Below are 13,823 nucleotides of genomic sequence, written 5' to 3' on the forward strand. Positions count from 1 at the left end.
CAGATGCTTGGAGTATCAGTTCTGCTATGCATAACCCATGTGACCTTGGGCAAGTCACTTCCTCCTATCTGTAAAATGATGGGGACAAGATATTATCTAAGCTCCCTTCTGGCTCTAACATCCTACAAATTGAGTCAGGGGATTGGGGTTCTGGTCCTGGCTTTAACACTGACCATGGATGTGCTGGTAAATATTTAATAACCACCTCTTTTAAAACGCCAGACACACCTTTAAGTTTCATCTGCATTACCGGCATCTTTCCCATCACTTTCTTTTTTTTGTTGTTTTTTGGTTTTGTTCGTCTGTTTTTTGTTTGTTTTTTTGTTTTTGCAGGGCAATGAGGGTTAAGTGACTTGCCCAGGGTCACATAGCTAGTTAAGTGTCTAGTGTCTGAGGCTGGATTTGAACTCAGGTCCTCCTGAATCCAAGGCCAGTGCTTTATCCACTGCACCACCTAGCTGCCCCCTCTATCACTTTCTTAAGTCTAGACAAGTGATGTCAAACTCGAATGGAAATAGCAGCCACTAATCCACACACAAGGACCCACAGGCTGCAGATCGAATTAGTTTTAAAATATAATATTAATTATGTTTTATTGTATTTTTAGTTATTTTGTTAAATATTTCCCAATTACATTTTAATTTGGCCCTGGCCTGCCACGTATTTGATACCTCTGGCCTAGACAATCAGCCAACACTAAATGCAGAGCTGATTTATGGCTTTGCTGATTTCCAAGGTGCCAATGCTCACAGTGATCAAGGAACCATTGGGTGGGAGGGGAGGAGCTGGCTCTGGCCCACTCCTTCCACTAGCTCTGGCTGACCTCTGGCAAGTGCACCTATATGGGCCTCTGTTTCCTCACCTGTAAAATGGCAGAACTGAACCAGATCATCTCTCAGCTCCCCTCCAGCTCCGACATTCTGAGTCAGAGGATTAGGGCTCCAGCCCAGGCCCTGCCCCTCACTCTCCCTATGGCCTTGGCTAAGCACCTTCCCCTCTCTGAGCCTCAGTTCCCTCACTGTGGGATCCCTAGAGGAGGAGCTTATGGGCCTGGGGGCCGGGACCACTCACTCCAGATATTTGGACAGCTCCAGGTTCTTATAGAGCAGGTAGCAAAAGTGGGAGACTGAGAAGGCGTGCATCCAGTTATGATAGGGAGGGTCTCGGTAGCCCTTCTTCACCATCAGGCAGAACCTACATAGGAACCAGGCATCAGGAGGGGATTGAGTGCCCTTCGCCCACCCCTAGGAAACTCTCCTGGGCTGGCTTTGTCCTCTTCCCATCATGCCTTCACTCTGCAGATTCTCTGAGGGCAGCAGGTATGTCTCCCCCTCATACTAGGGGCTCCCAAGGGCAGGGACCTCATCCCCCCTCATACTAGGGGCTCCCAAGGGCAGGGGCCTCATCCCCCCTCATACTAGGGACTCCCAAGGGCAGTGGGACCACACCACCCCTCATACTAGGGGCTCCCAAGGGCAGGGGCCTCATCCCCCCTCATACTAGGGGCTCCCAAGGGCAAGGGCCTCATCCCCCCTCACACTAGGGGCTCCCAAGGGCAGGAAATCTCTCCTCCTCTAGACAGAGGATTCCTAAGTACAAGGAAATCTGGGGGCACACACCGGACCAGTGTCTGTCGGTCAATCTTGTAGTTGTTGATAAAGTTCATGTCCTGGAGCATACTCAGGACAGCCTGGAGAGTGAGGAGGTCGGTTACCAAGCTGACAGCACCCCCCTTTCTCACCAACCTTTCCCCAGACCCCGCACAGAGCTGGAAGAGGCCTCAGTGACCACATTTAGCCCACATCCTTCTCCCCACATTCCTGAGCAGGAATCCCCCCATACCCTGCCCCCTCCCCAGACTTTGCTTGGGCCTTTCAATGCCAGAGGATCTCTCAGGCAGCCAAGCCCACTGTATTTGTTTGTTAGTTTGTTTTTGGTGAGGCAACTGGGGTTAAGTGACTTGCCCAGAGTCACACAGCTAGTAAGTTGTCAAGTGTCTGAGGTCGGATTTGAACTCAGGTCCTCCTGACTCCAGGGGCGGTGCTCTATCCACTGTGCCACCTAGCTGCCCCTTTATGTTTGTTTGTTAGTTTGAAATATCAAGATAGTATATTTTCTTTCTTTCTTTCCCTCTTTCTTTCTTTCTCTCTCTCTCTTTTTTGGTGAGGCAATTGGGGTTAAGTGACTTGCCTAAGGTCACACAGCTAATAAGTGTTAAGTGTCTGAGGCCAGATTTGAACTCAGGTCCTCCTGACTCCAGGGCCGGTACTCTATTCACTGTGCCACCTAGCTGCCCCCAAGCCCACTGTAAAATAGCTCTAATTGTTGGGAATTCTTCCTTCCACAATGACGAAATGAGCCTACCTATTTTTATCACTTTCCCCATCAGCTAGTCCTAGTTTTTCTCTCTGGAGTCTGGAGCAAGGTTACTCCCAACATCCCAGGACAGCCCTTGGGTGACCCACTTCTCATGCCCCCTCTCTGGGAAGTTCTTCATGTCTAAACCAAGTCCCTCTTGTTGCACAGATGGTTGGGACCATCCAACAACTGGGCCTATAGGAGGGGTGAGCTCACCATGGAGGTGTCATCCTCAGGGAGAGAGCGGGGGGTGTAGGTGAAACTGGCAAAGTTGGAGTCAATGGCTGAGACAGGCTGGATACCATCTCCAAGGAGTTTGTTGTATTCATCATCTGAGACCTAGAAGAGACAGAGCTGAGGGCACTGAAGAACCCTTTCTTCATCTATCATACCACCACCCAACTGGGGCCGGCACTAAGGTATAGAAACATCCCCTTCCCTCCCTAAATACCCCACAGTCAACCCCATTTAGGGAAACAATGATATCCTTTGGGTAGAGAGACCTCGGTTTGAAACTCAGCTCTAACACTTAAATCACCTACATTTGAAAAACTTTATCTAATTAGGTTCACATACTAGTTAATGAACTTCATCGAGTGAACTAGTTAAGTGAACCTCATTAAAGTTTTTCAAATGTAGATGTTATAGAAATCAAAGATATCAATAACATTTTTTAAGAGGCAAAAGAAAAACCGCTTTACTTCTCTGTGTCTCAGTTTCCCCATCTATAAAAAGAGGACAATAATCCTTGCTGTTTGGAAGAATAGAATGAGTAATACATTTGGCTTCAGAAATATTACTGCCTATGTATCTCTCTTTTTTTTTTGGTCAGGGCAGTGAGGGTTGAGTGACTTGCCCAGGGTCACTCAGCTAGTAAATGTCAAGTGTCTGAGGCTGGATTTGAACTCAGGTCCTCCTGAGGCACCAGGATGTTCTGAGCAGAGGAGCCTGGACTAGGCACTCTCTGCTCACACCCCACCCCCTAACTCTTGCCCCTTATTTAGTTTCTTCATCTGTAAAATGAAGGGGTTAGAGGTAAAGGTCCTTTCTGGTTATAAATCCCATAAAATGGAAATATCAAGTTCGCTCAGTGTTTATATGGAAGTGTGGGCATGGCAACCCAAGCCTGATTACCAAACTCCTCTTAGAGTCCCTAATTTTCTTCAAAACTCAGCTCCAATGACACCTCCTACTTGAAGCCTTTCCCTGATCTCCCCAGCTGCTAGTGTCTCCCCCGACCAAATATATATGTGTGTGTGTATGTATATGTGTATATATAGATAATTTATTTTGGATTCATGTATGTGAACATGTCTTTTCAAAAAGAATGTAACCTCTTTGAAGGCAGGAACTTCATTTCATTTTTCTCTTGGTATACCTAGCAGAGTACCTAGCATGTAGGAAATGCTTACTAAATGTTTGTTGAATGACTGAGTGAGCCAGAGATGATAGAATAGACCAAAGAGACTAATCCAGCCCACTGGACGGGTCAATCTCAAATGTGAGGGGCTGGTATGGCACTAAAGGGATCATTCATTCCACATGGAGATGAGCACTAGGGACCCAGTCTTTCCCAGTTTGGAAAGGATCAAGATGGGAGAAGCTGGGCCTGAAGGATTGTAACTGCATAGAAACTGAGAGAACTCATCATCAGAAAATCATGTGATTTTATGTATGAAAAGGCCTTAAAGAAGAGGCATTATCAGGGCAGCTAGGTGGTGCAGTTGGATAAAGCACCGGCCCTAGATTCAAGAGGACCTGAGTTCAAATCCAGCTTCAGACACTTGACACTTATTAGCTGTGTGACCTTGAGCAAGTCACTTAACTCTCATTGCCCTGCTTTAAAAAAAAAAAAAAAAGAGGCATTATCACCTACTTTGATGCTGTACACTGAGGACCTTTCCATACAACTTGCCACTGAAACCTTCCCTATTTGTTGTCTCTCCCATTAAAAGGGAAGTTTCCTGAGGGCAGGGGCTGTCCCACTTTTCTACGTGTATACCCAGGGCTCTGCACACAGTAAGTGCTCAAGAATGTTTCACAGGCAGAAAGAGGAAGGAAATGAGAGAGCAGATGCCTAACTAGGGGATCCAACCCACACTCAAGCAGGAATCCAGTGGCCGTCCAGCTCTGCCTAAAGAGCTCGTTAGCACAATGCACTTTTGAACAGCTCTGATCATTAGGGAATACACGTGAATGATTTGGTATAATAATGCCTAACATGCCTAATAATAAATACTTAATGAAGCCTAAATAAATCATCAATCCCTAGAAGCCCTGCCTCCCCAAACATGACACTTAAGCCGCTCTACCCATCCATCCGCAACACCACTGTGCATGAGGCTCACTGAAGGCTTCCCGACCCTCTTCAGACCAAGCTGTTCCGACCCCCCCAATGTAGTCTTTGACTTCTCAAGTGGCGGCAGAGGCCAGCTCCTCCCTTCCCGCTCCCGGCAGTGGAGGAGGGCTAGGGAGGACCTTACCTTCATGTGATACATCATCATCTCATTGGCCAAGTGGCTCCGATACTGGGCTTCATTCACTTTCTTGTATAGGAGAGACTGAGGAGAGAAAAGAGGGATGGCAACGGGGACTTAAAGAGAAGCAAGCCACCCAGCCCTGACCATTCCCCCACGACAGGTTAGCCTGGCATGATGGTAAGAGGGCCTGGTTTGGAGTCAGGAGACCTAGGGTCATATCCCAATTCTGACACTTTCATCTGTGTGACCTTGAGCAAGTCATTCGACCATTCTTTGCCTCAGTTTCCTCATCTATGAAACGGGGCTAATGAGAGCATCTCCTTCCTGTGGTTGTTGTGAGGATCAAATGAGCGAACATATGCAAAGCACTTTATGAACCTTATAAATACTAGGTAGCATTATTATCACCACCTGCCTCACAGTGTACCGAGAGGGAAGTACTTTATTAAACACCATATAAATAGGAGTTGCTATTATCATCATCCCCATCCCCCTCTGGCATGGTCAAGAGTAAAGACCAAAAAACACACTAGTCCAGGCTCCTCTGCTCAGAACATCCTGGTGCCTACTCCCCGCTGTCCCTGTCCAGGCGCTTGAGTCACATGATCCTCCCTCACCCCACTCCTTTGTTTTATCCCCACCAATACTGGGCAGGGAGAGGGGGAGATTTGGACCAAGCTATTGGAGGGGACACAGGTGCCTGGACTCCAGCTGACAGCTGTCCCCATGCACTGATACTCTCTTAGGGCTTTTGTCCAAGAGGCTGGCCTGGTGATAATGTGACCTGGGGTGGGGGGAGGGAGGAGAGCCTTAGAGAGAGGAGGTAGAGATCAAGCCTGGAGAAGGGATGCAAAAGTCCACAGATGGTGCTTCCTGATTTTGTCTCTCCTCACAACCCCGGGAGATAGTCAAGGCAGGGGATGAGTGCAGAATCTGAGAGATAGAAGGGGCATACACACAGATGTTTATCCTTATCTCTATACAGGCATATGTATATGCATATATATGAATATACACATATATATGTGGAGATGCAGATGATAGAAAAAACAAAAGAAGTCAATAAAAACCTACTGAGGGGGCAGCTAGGTGGCGCAGTGGATAGAGCACCGGCCCTGGAGTCAGGAGGACCTGAGTTCAAATCCAGCCTCAGATACTTGACACTTACTGGCTGTGTGACCCTGGGCAAGTCACTTAACCCCCATTGCCCCCCCCCCCAAAAGGAGCTGAGAACGATGATGTATGCCTATAATCATTGCTACTGGGGAGGCTAAGGCTGATGATTCTCTTGAGCTCAATAACTCTGAGCTACACAGAGTAGGGCTAAAGCCAACTGGGTGTCCACAATAAGTCTGGTATCTATCTGGTGAGGCCCTTGGGAGTAGGGGGCCACCAGGCTGCCCAAGGAGACTCAAACCAGCCCAGGTAGGAAAGAGAGCAGGTTCAGGTGTCTGTGGTGATCAGCAGGGATAGAGTCCACTTGCCATTGCATTTCCAGCCTGGGGAGATAGCGACCCAATCTCAAAAAAGGGGTGTGAGGTGAGAAAGAGAATGGAGAGCGAGGAGGGAGGAAAAAGGAAAGAAAGAGAAAGAAGAAAGTGAGAGAGAAGAGTGAGAAAGAGAGAGAGGAGAGAAGGCAAGAGAGAGGAATGGAGGGAGAGACAGGAGAGGGAAGAAGGGAAGGGGAGGGAGGGATGGAGGAAAGGAGAGAGACAGAGACAGAGACAGAGAGAGAGAGAGAGAGAGAGAGAGAGAGAGAGAGAGAGAGAGAGAGAGAGAGAATGAGAGCAGTATCCAATGTCCATACATCCAATCTGTTGCCAAGTCTTATGATTTCTGCCATGACAACATCTCTTCTGTATGCCCCCTACTCTTTCTTTCTTTCTTTCTTTATTTATTAGTTGTTGGGTTTTTTTGGTGGGACAATGAGGGTTAAGTGACTTGTCCAGGGTCACACAGCTAGTAAGTGTCAAGTGTCTGAGGCCAGATTTGAACTCAGGTCCTCCTGAATCCAAGGCCGGTGCTTTATCCACTGCACCACCCAGCTGCCCCCATGCCCCCTACTCTTTACTCAAATGGTCACCATTCTAGCTCACGCTCTCATTCCCTCTAGCCTGGACTATTATTACCATACCCTTCAAATTGATCTCTCTGCCTCACTTCTTCCTATTCTAATCTGCCCTTCATCACCACACACACACACACACACACACACACACACACACACACACACACACACACACACACACAGCCCCACTAAACAAACTCCACCAGCTCCCTATTGCGTCCTTTTGTTTGGCGTTTAAAGCCCCTCACGAGCTGGCCCCTCCCTACTCTTCTAGTCTTCTCGACACCCCCCCTCCACCTCCACAGTGGCCTCTGGCTTCATGCCCCTGTGCTTGCTGTCTCCAAGTCTGCGATGGTCTCCATCTCACCTCTTACTTTTCCTACCTTCCTTCAAGACTCCCCTGAAAAAGACCCTCCTCGGTCCCTCCAGTTACCAATGCCACCCCCTATGAGAAGATCTGCCATCTCCTTTGTATCTTGTGTGTTATCTCCCCAATAGATTGTGAGCTCCTTGAGGACAGACGCTGTGTTTTCTTTTGTATCTCCAGAGCTCAGGACAGTGCCTGACCTGCAGTCGTTGTTGTTGTTGTTTGCTCTTCATACTCGAAGAGGACCATGACACCATGACACCATGACATGGATGATGTGATGACTTGCAGTGAATTGGATTTAAGTGAGGGAGGGCTGTGCAAAGTCACCAACCTCACTCTCTCCTCCAGAGCCATCTGGGTCTAGTGGCAAGATATAGATCAGGATGGCTGGTGATGGCCCCGAATGCTAGGGGTTAAGTGACTTCCCCAGGGTCACACAGCTAGCAAGTGTCTGAGGTGAGATTCCAACTCAGGTCCTCCCAACTTCAGGGCCAGTGCTCTATGCACTGCCCCACCCAGCTGCCCTGACCTGTTAACAAGTGCTCAATAGGGGCAGCTAGGTGGTGCCATGGATAGAGCACTGGCCATGGATTCAGGAGGACCTGAGTTCAAAACCAGCCTCAGACACTTAATACTTACTAGCTGTGTGACCCTGGGCAAGTCACTTAACCCCAACTGCCTCACCAAAAAAAACCCAAGCAACCACACACACACACACACACACACACACACACACACACACACACAAACCCCACACAAATGCTCAATAAACACCTGTTGGCCATTGACTGACTGAGGGAGGTAAAAATCCCACTATATTCTGGCCCAATCACACAACATCTAGAGTACTATATTCAGTGCCAAGTGTTATGTTTTAGGAAATACATTAACAAAAACTGGCCTGTGATGGCAGCTGAGATGAGGAGGCTGCTATCCAGGGATGTGCCAATAAAGGGTTTAACAACTGGCTATCCAGAAAGCAAGAAAAAAGTATACCTATACACTTGTCTTTCTTTTTTTTTTTTAGTGAGGCAATTGGGGTTGAGTGACTTGCCCAGGGTCACACAGCTAGTTAAGTGTTAAGTGTCTGAGGCCGGATTTAAACTCTGGTCTTTCTGACTCCAGGGCTGGTGCTCTATCCACTGTGCTACCTAGCTGCCCCTACACTTGTAAATTTAATCTGAATTATTACCATTTTCTCCCTCGCTTTCTTAAGTCTAGAAAATCAACACTATAATAAATCTAGCCCTTATTTATAGTGTTTGCCCATATGCGAGGTGTAAGTGCACACACTGAACATTTAACAATCAGCCCTCCGGAGCTCCTTCAATCTGGCCCCAACACACCCCTGCTTCTAATCCTGCCTGCTGGAACAAAGCCTTCCTCCATATGACGACCCTTTGAAAATGTGAAAGACAGATGTCACATTCCACCACTCCAAAGCAGAAGCCTTCTCTAGGCTAAACATCTCCAGTTCCCTCAACCAATCATCAAGTAATATAGTTTTCAGTCCCCTCTTCAGCACCAGACATGTTCCTCAGGAAATTGTCCAGTTTGTCAATGTCCTCCTTAGAATACGGCCCCATCCAAGAGTCCACCCATGGTCTGACCCTAGCAGAGGCCAGTGCCTCTCTCATGCTGACTCTGACTGTGCTCAGTCTAAGATCACATCAACATTCCTGGTCTCCAGATCACATTGTTAAAACCTCCAGATATTTTTCACACAAAAAAGGTTTTTCTCACCACACCTCTTTCCCTGAGGTTCAGCTTGGATACCACCTCCTGCAAGAAGTCCACCCTCATCCCACCAATTCTTAGAGCTCTCGCACTCCCCAAATGTTGTTTATTCCCATGCTTTAGAATCCAGGCTTGTTGGGAGATTTTTTTTTTTTGTCTTTTAATTCCCATCATCTAATAAAGTATTTTTCACACATAAGGAGATGTTTGCTGACTTACACTCCTCCTAACCCTGTTGTTGTGGAGTTGATTATTGAATCCAAATGCAGAACTATATTTATACCTATTAAATTCCATCTTACGAGCAAATATCTGGTCTGGACTCTTTTTCTCCAGCTTTGAATATTGGCATGAGAAACTTTATCACCCACTACTGAAATGATAATTATCCTCATTTCATGAAGATGGAGTCCCTAAGAGAAGTGACTTGTCCAAGATCACACAGAAAGGTCAGTAGCACAGTTGGGACTGGTTCATGGGTTTTCCCACTCTTAGTTTAGGGGACAACCTTGGGTCTAGGAGACAAGGGAGATAATGAGGGCCTGAGAGAGACTTGGGATGGGGGGACTCAGAGGAGAAGAACTAGAAGGAGCTGGGAGTAGGGAGGGGGCTGGGGGCAGGGCTCACATGAGCGATGCTGATACCACAGTAAATGGAAAAGGCTGTGGCCAGGTCCTCATCAAACTTGCTGAACCAAGGGCCGTTGATCTTGTTCACCAGCTCGGCCACACCGATCACCTCTGGAGGAATGGGTAGAAATGGGGCTGAGTGGAGGACATCCTCCCTCCTCCCCTTTATTCCCAACATTCACACCCCAGAGGGTCCTGGAGTCCCTGGGGCCCTGACTCCTCCCCTCCCATAGTCCCACTCCCATGGGCCAGAGCTAATCCCTGTGGTCCTCTGAGAGCCCCCCCTCCCCACACAGCTCCCATGGGCCGGGAAGGGGCCGAGAGAGCACAAGCTACACATACCTTGGTTTTCATTCTTGATAGGGAAGCAGAGTATGTTGCGGGTGCGGAAGCCCGTGCTGTCGTCCACACCTCGATAGAACAGGGGATGCGCATAGGCATCTGGGATGTTCAGGATCTGGCCTGTGGTGGCCACATGACCTGCGATGCCTTGGTCAGCGGGGATGCGGATCTCGTAGCTCTGGGCAAACCAGGCCAAGAGGAATGAGGTGTGAGTTCCAGGGTCTACCAGTCAGGAACTATCAGCACCCCTGCAGGGCCTCCCTGATCACAATCTCCATCCTCGTGTGTCCCCCTCCAAGCCCCCACCCCCAACAAGCCCTTACCTCATCATCTACAACGCCGCCGTCAAACACCTTGGCCACCAGCTCATTCTGATCCAATAGGAACACGGAGCAGCTGTGGGGAGGCCAAAGGGTAAGGAAGGTCCCTGACCTTCCCGCCTTACCCAGGCACTCCTGGGAATAGAAGCTAATTATTGAGAGAGTGCAGGACTCACGGAGGTGTTCATTAAACCTCCCTCATTGATTTCAGATGAATGACCTCACAGCAAGGAGAGCTGGGCAGTTGAGCTAAGGGGCCCGGAAGGCAGCAGCTCTGAGCAATATCCTGATGACGGCGTGGACCCCAATTCCAGGCCAGAGCTGAGCACAAGATCCCATCTCAGGCCTCAGACCTCACAGATCCCCATCTGACTGCTGACCCTGCACCAGCTCCACATTAGAGATGATCCCAGGGCTTCCCATCTCCTGATCTAAAATTCCTCAGCGCCAGCGATCCATCTAAACTCTCCAAGTCCCAAGGACCTTCTTGGACCCCTACCCACCCACCGTACTTGGCTCCCTAAGCTTCTATCTACCCTTCTCCGGCACTTACCTCTGTAACAGGACACCCTAGAAACAGACTTGTCAGGGGAAAGATGTCAGGGGATGCCAGGTTCAAGTGTCCTGTTACGAACCTGGCATCCACTCTTTCCTTTGACTCCATACAATTACAACTGACATTCTCTGTTCTAAGGTCCCTTCTACCTACAAAAGTCTGTTTTCTAGGGTTTGTTCACAAAGGAAGCAGCGGCAGAGGAAGCCTGCCAATTGCTGGAAGGTTGGGAGTTCTCCACCCACATTCCCACTAGACAGTGGCACTCTCTCCTCCCAAAAGGGAGAGAGAATAGAGTTATCAAATGGAATTAGTTTGTCCTTTAACCCCTCAGACTACACCCCTCTGGGGTTACACGTTCCTCACAAGCTGCCTGCAGCCAGCAAACAAAACAGGCCTTCCCTGGGAGTGTTTCAAGACTGATCAAGGGTTCTATTGGGGAAGAGCTTGTCATTCTTAGAGGAGAGAGATGAGGGGAAGAGGGGAAGGAGAGAGGCAGGCATCTTCCAGCTATCACCCTCCCACCTCCTTGCTTCAGCTCTCCTAACCTATCTTCTGTGAGACCTTGGGTAAGTCACTGAATTTCTCTGGGTCTCAGTTTCCTCCTCTGTAAAAGGAAGAAGTTGGATTTCTCAGGGATTCTTAACCTCGGATCCATGAGCTCTTATTAAAATGTTTTAATAACTGTATTTAAGATAACTGGTTTCCTCTGCAATCATATGTATTTTAAGAACTTGTGTCTGAGAAAGAGTTCATGGGCTCCCCCTGACTGTCCCTGACACACAAAAAGGGATAAGAAGCCTTGACCTATACTCTCCTAAACACATGCCCTGACAGGACCCACATCCCTGTCCCTGGAGCACTTCACTCACATCTCTGCATTGCTGAGGTTCCGGGCTTCTGTGATGATTTCTTGGAGCAGGACAGATACGTCATCTGGGGGGTGTAGATTCACAGAGTGATGCTGGGTTTCTGTGCTAAGGGACGGGGCCCTGGCTTCCCTCCCTCCCAAAGCCTCCCCTCCCCATGCCCAGCCTCATCCCTGCCCACATCTAGAGCTGATGGAGAGAGGAGACTCACCCAAGTGTGTGAAGAGGTTCTTTGCCACTTGGAGGAGAGCCTAGAAAGAAGTGAAGAGGAAGGGGGGAAAACAGGGATTTTAGTCTCAAGATATCATGTCTAGCCCCCAGCTTCTAAACCAGAAGGCTCCAAAAAGCCCTCAACAGCTACAACAATGCTTCCTCTTCCTTCACTGTCAGCCTTCAGTCCTCTGAGTCTGAGAGATTCATCCTGACCTCTGATGATGATGATAATAATAAAACTAGCATTTACATAGTACTTTAAGGTTTGCAAAACACTTTATAAATATCTCATTCTAAAATCACAGCCAACTGGAAGGTGCTAATATTAAACCCATTTTACAGATGAAGAAACCAAAGCAGGCAGAGGTTAAGTGACTTGCCCAAAGACACACATCTAGTTAAGTGACCAAGGCTGTATTTGAACACAGGTCTTCCTTGATCACATGTTTAGTGGAAAGAGTCCTGGACTGAAAATCAAGAATCTCAGATTCTCATCCCAACCCAGCCATCAATTTGCTATGTGACCTCAGCCAAGGCCTTCTCCTCCTTTGGGCCTCAGAGTCCTCCTCTGTAAAATGAGGAGGTTGGAGAAAACAATCTCTAAGGTCTCTTCCAGCTCTGACATTCTGTAAGTCAATGAAAGGGGATAGAGGGAGGGATGGAAGGAGGGATGGATGGACGGAGGGAGGGATGGAGTGATGGATGGATGGATAGGTGGGTGGATGGATGGGTATGTGTATATGTACGTGTATGCACACATATTCATATACACACATATGTAAATATACATATGCCTGTGTATTCACTAACATCTTTATGCAGCACCTAACAGTGACCACCAGAGGGAGCAGCGGCACCAAGATTCCAGCCCACTGGCCCCAAAGTCACAGGGCAATGTTGCTGCTAGGGGAGGGAGGCTGCTTCACCTAGGTGCACATAGTCACTGGACAGGAATGTCTTGCCAAAGAGTCCCTGGAGTGACAGGCAGAAACCCTGATGTGCCAGTGACTCGCTGTGGGACTTTAGGGGAACCCATTCCCCTCTCTGGCCCTCTATTCCCTCCTTTGTAAAGATTAGGAGGTTGAATTCTGGGATCTTTATTGTCTCTGCTAGCTCTAAGATTCTATTTTCTTTGTGCTAAGGGCCCTCCCAGCTCTGACATTCTGGGTTCTAAGGGCCCTTCTATTTCTGATATTCTGTGTTCTAAGGGCCCTTCTACTTCTGATATTCTATGTTCTAAGGTCCCTTCTACTTCTGATATGCTGTGTTCTAAGGTCCCTCCCGGCTCTGATGTTCTGTGTTCCAAGATCCCCGCTCTGACATTCTCTTAAAGGTCTGGTCTATATAGCATCAAGAAATTGACCTGCCTAGAACAGACCTTTGGTCAGCCTCAATCATAGGGAATCACGAAGGTGAGAACTAAGAAGATGAAGGTGGGAAGGAGAGAACAGAGTAAGAAAACAAAGCTGAGGATGGAGAAGGGGAGGAAGGGGAAGGGGAGGCAAGAGAGGGGGAGAATAATAAGGTGAAAGGGGGAGGGGTGAAGCCCAGGAAGGGGAGGCTGGGACAGCGACCCTGGGTGACTCTGGGGCTGAGGAATGGGAGCAGCAGGGCTCACCTGGCACTCGCACTTGAGCTTCTGCTCTTTCTGGAAGGCCAAGGTGCTGGTCAGCACAGTTGCCGTGTAGCAGAAACAGTGGAGGATCTTGTGCTCATCCCAATCTGTGTACCTGCCAGGAAGGAGAGGGGCAGGCTGGGAGAGGGAGAGCTGGGGGGGCACACCAAGGCCATGTCAAGCAGCCAGCACTTATTGAGCACCTCCAGTATGCCTGCACAGTGTGGAGCCCCCAGCACTGCTCCCTTTAAACCAGGAGCTATCCTTAC

The 13,823-nt window shown here is 48.6% G+C and overlaps 1 protein-coding gene across 1 annotated transcript in view; it reads right to left on the reverse strand.

Moving 5' to 3' along the window:
• PDE2A (phosphodiesterase 2A) overlaps window positions 1-13,823 on the reverse strand; it is a 178,529-nt gene that overhangs the window by 11,767 nt on the left and 152,939 nt on the right. Inside the window, exons 14-23 of the mRNA XM_043992733.1 lie at window positions 13,558-13,669; window positions 11,938-11,977; window positions 11,730-11,793; window positions 10,308-10,380; window positions 9,985-10,162; window positions 9,641-9,753; window positions 4,842-4,919; window positions 2,575-2,697; window positions 1,620-1,690; window positions 1,072-1,194 (exon numbers count right to left, since the gene is read on the reverse strand). Coding sequence (XP_043848668.1) covers window positions 1,072-1,194; window positions 1,620-1,690; window positions 2,575-2,697; window positions 4,842-4,919; window positions 9,641-9,753; window positions 9,985-10,162; window positions 10,308-10,380; window positions 11,730-11,793; window positions 11,938-11,977; window positions 13,558-13,669 — 975 coding nt within the window. The remainder of the gene's footprint in view (window positions 1-1,071; window positions 1,195-1,619; window positions 1,691-2,574; window positions 2,698-4,841; window positions 4,920-9,640; window positions 9,754-9,984; window positions 10,163-10,307; window positions 10,381-11,729; window positions 11,794-11,937; window positions 11,978-13,557; window positions 13,670-13,823) is intronic.

Source organism: Dromiciops gliroides, chromosome 3 (assembly GCF_019393635.1).
Source record: "Dromiciops gliroides isolate mDroGli1 chromosome 3, mDroGli1.pri, whole genome shotgun sequence".
Lineage (NCBI taxonomy): Eukaryota > Metazoa > Chordata > Mammalia > Microbiotheria > Microbiotheriidae > Dromiciops > Dromiciops gliroides.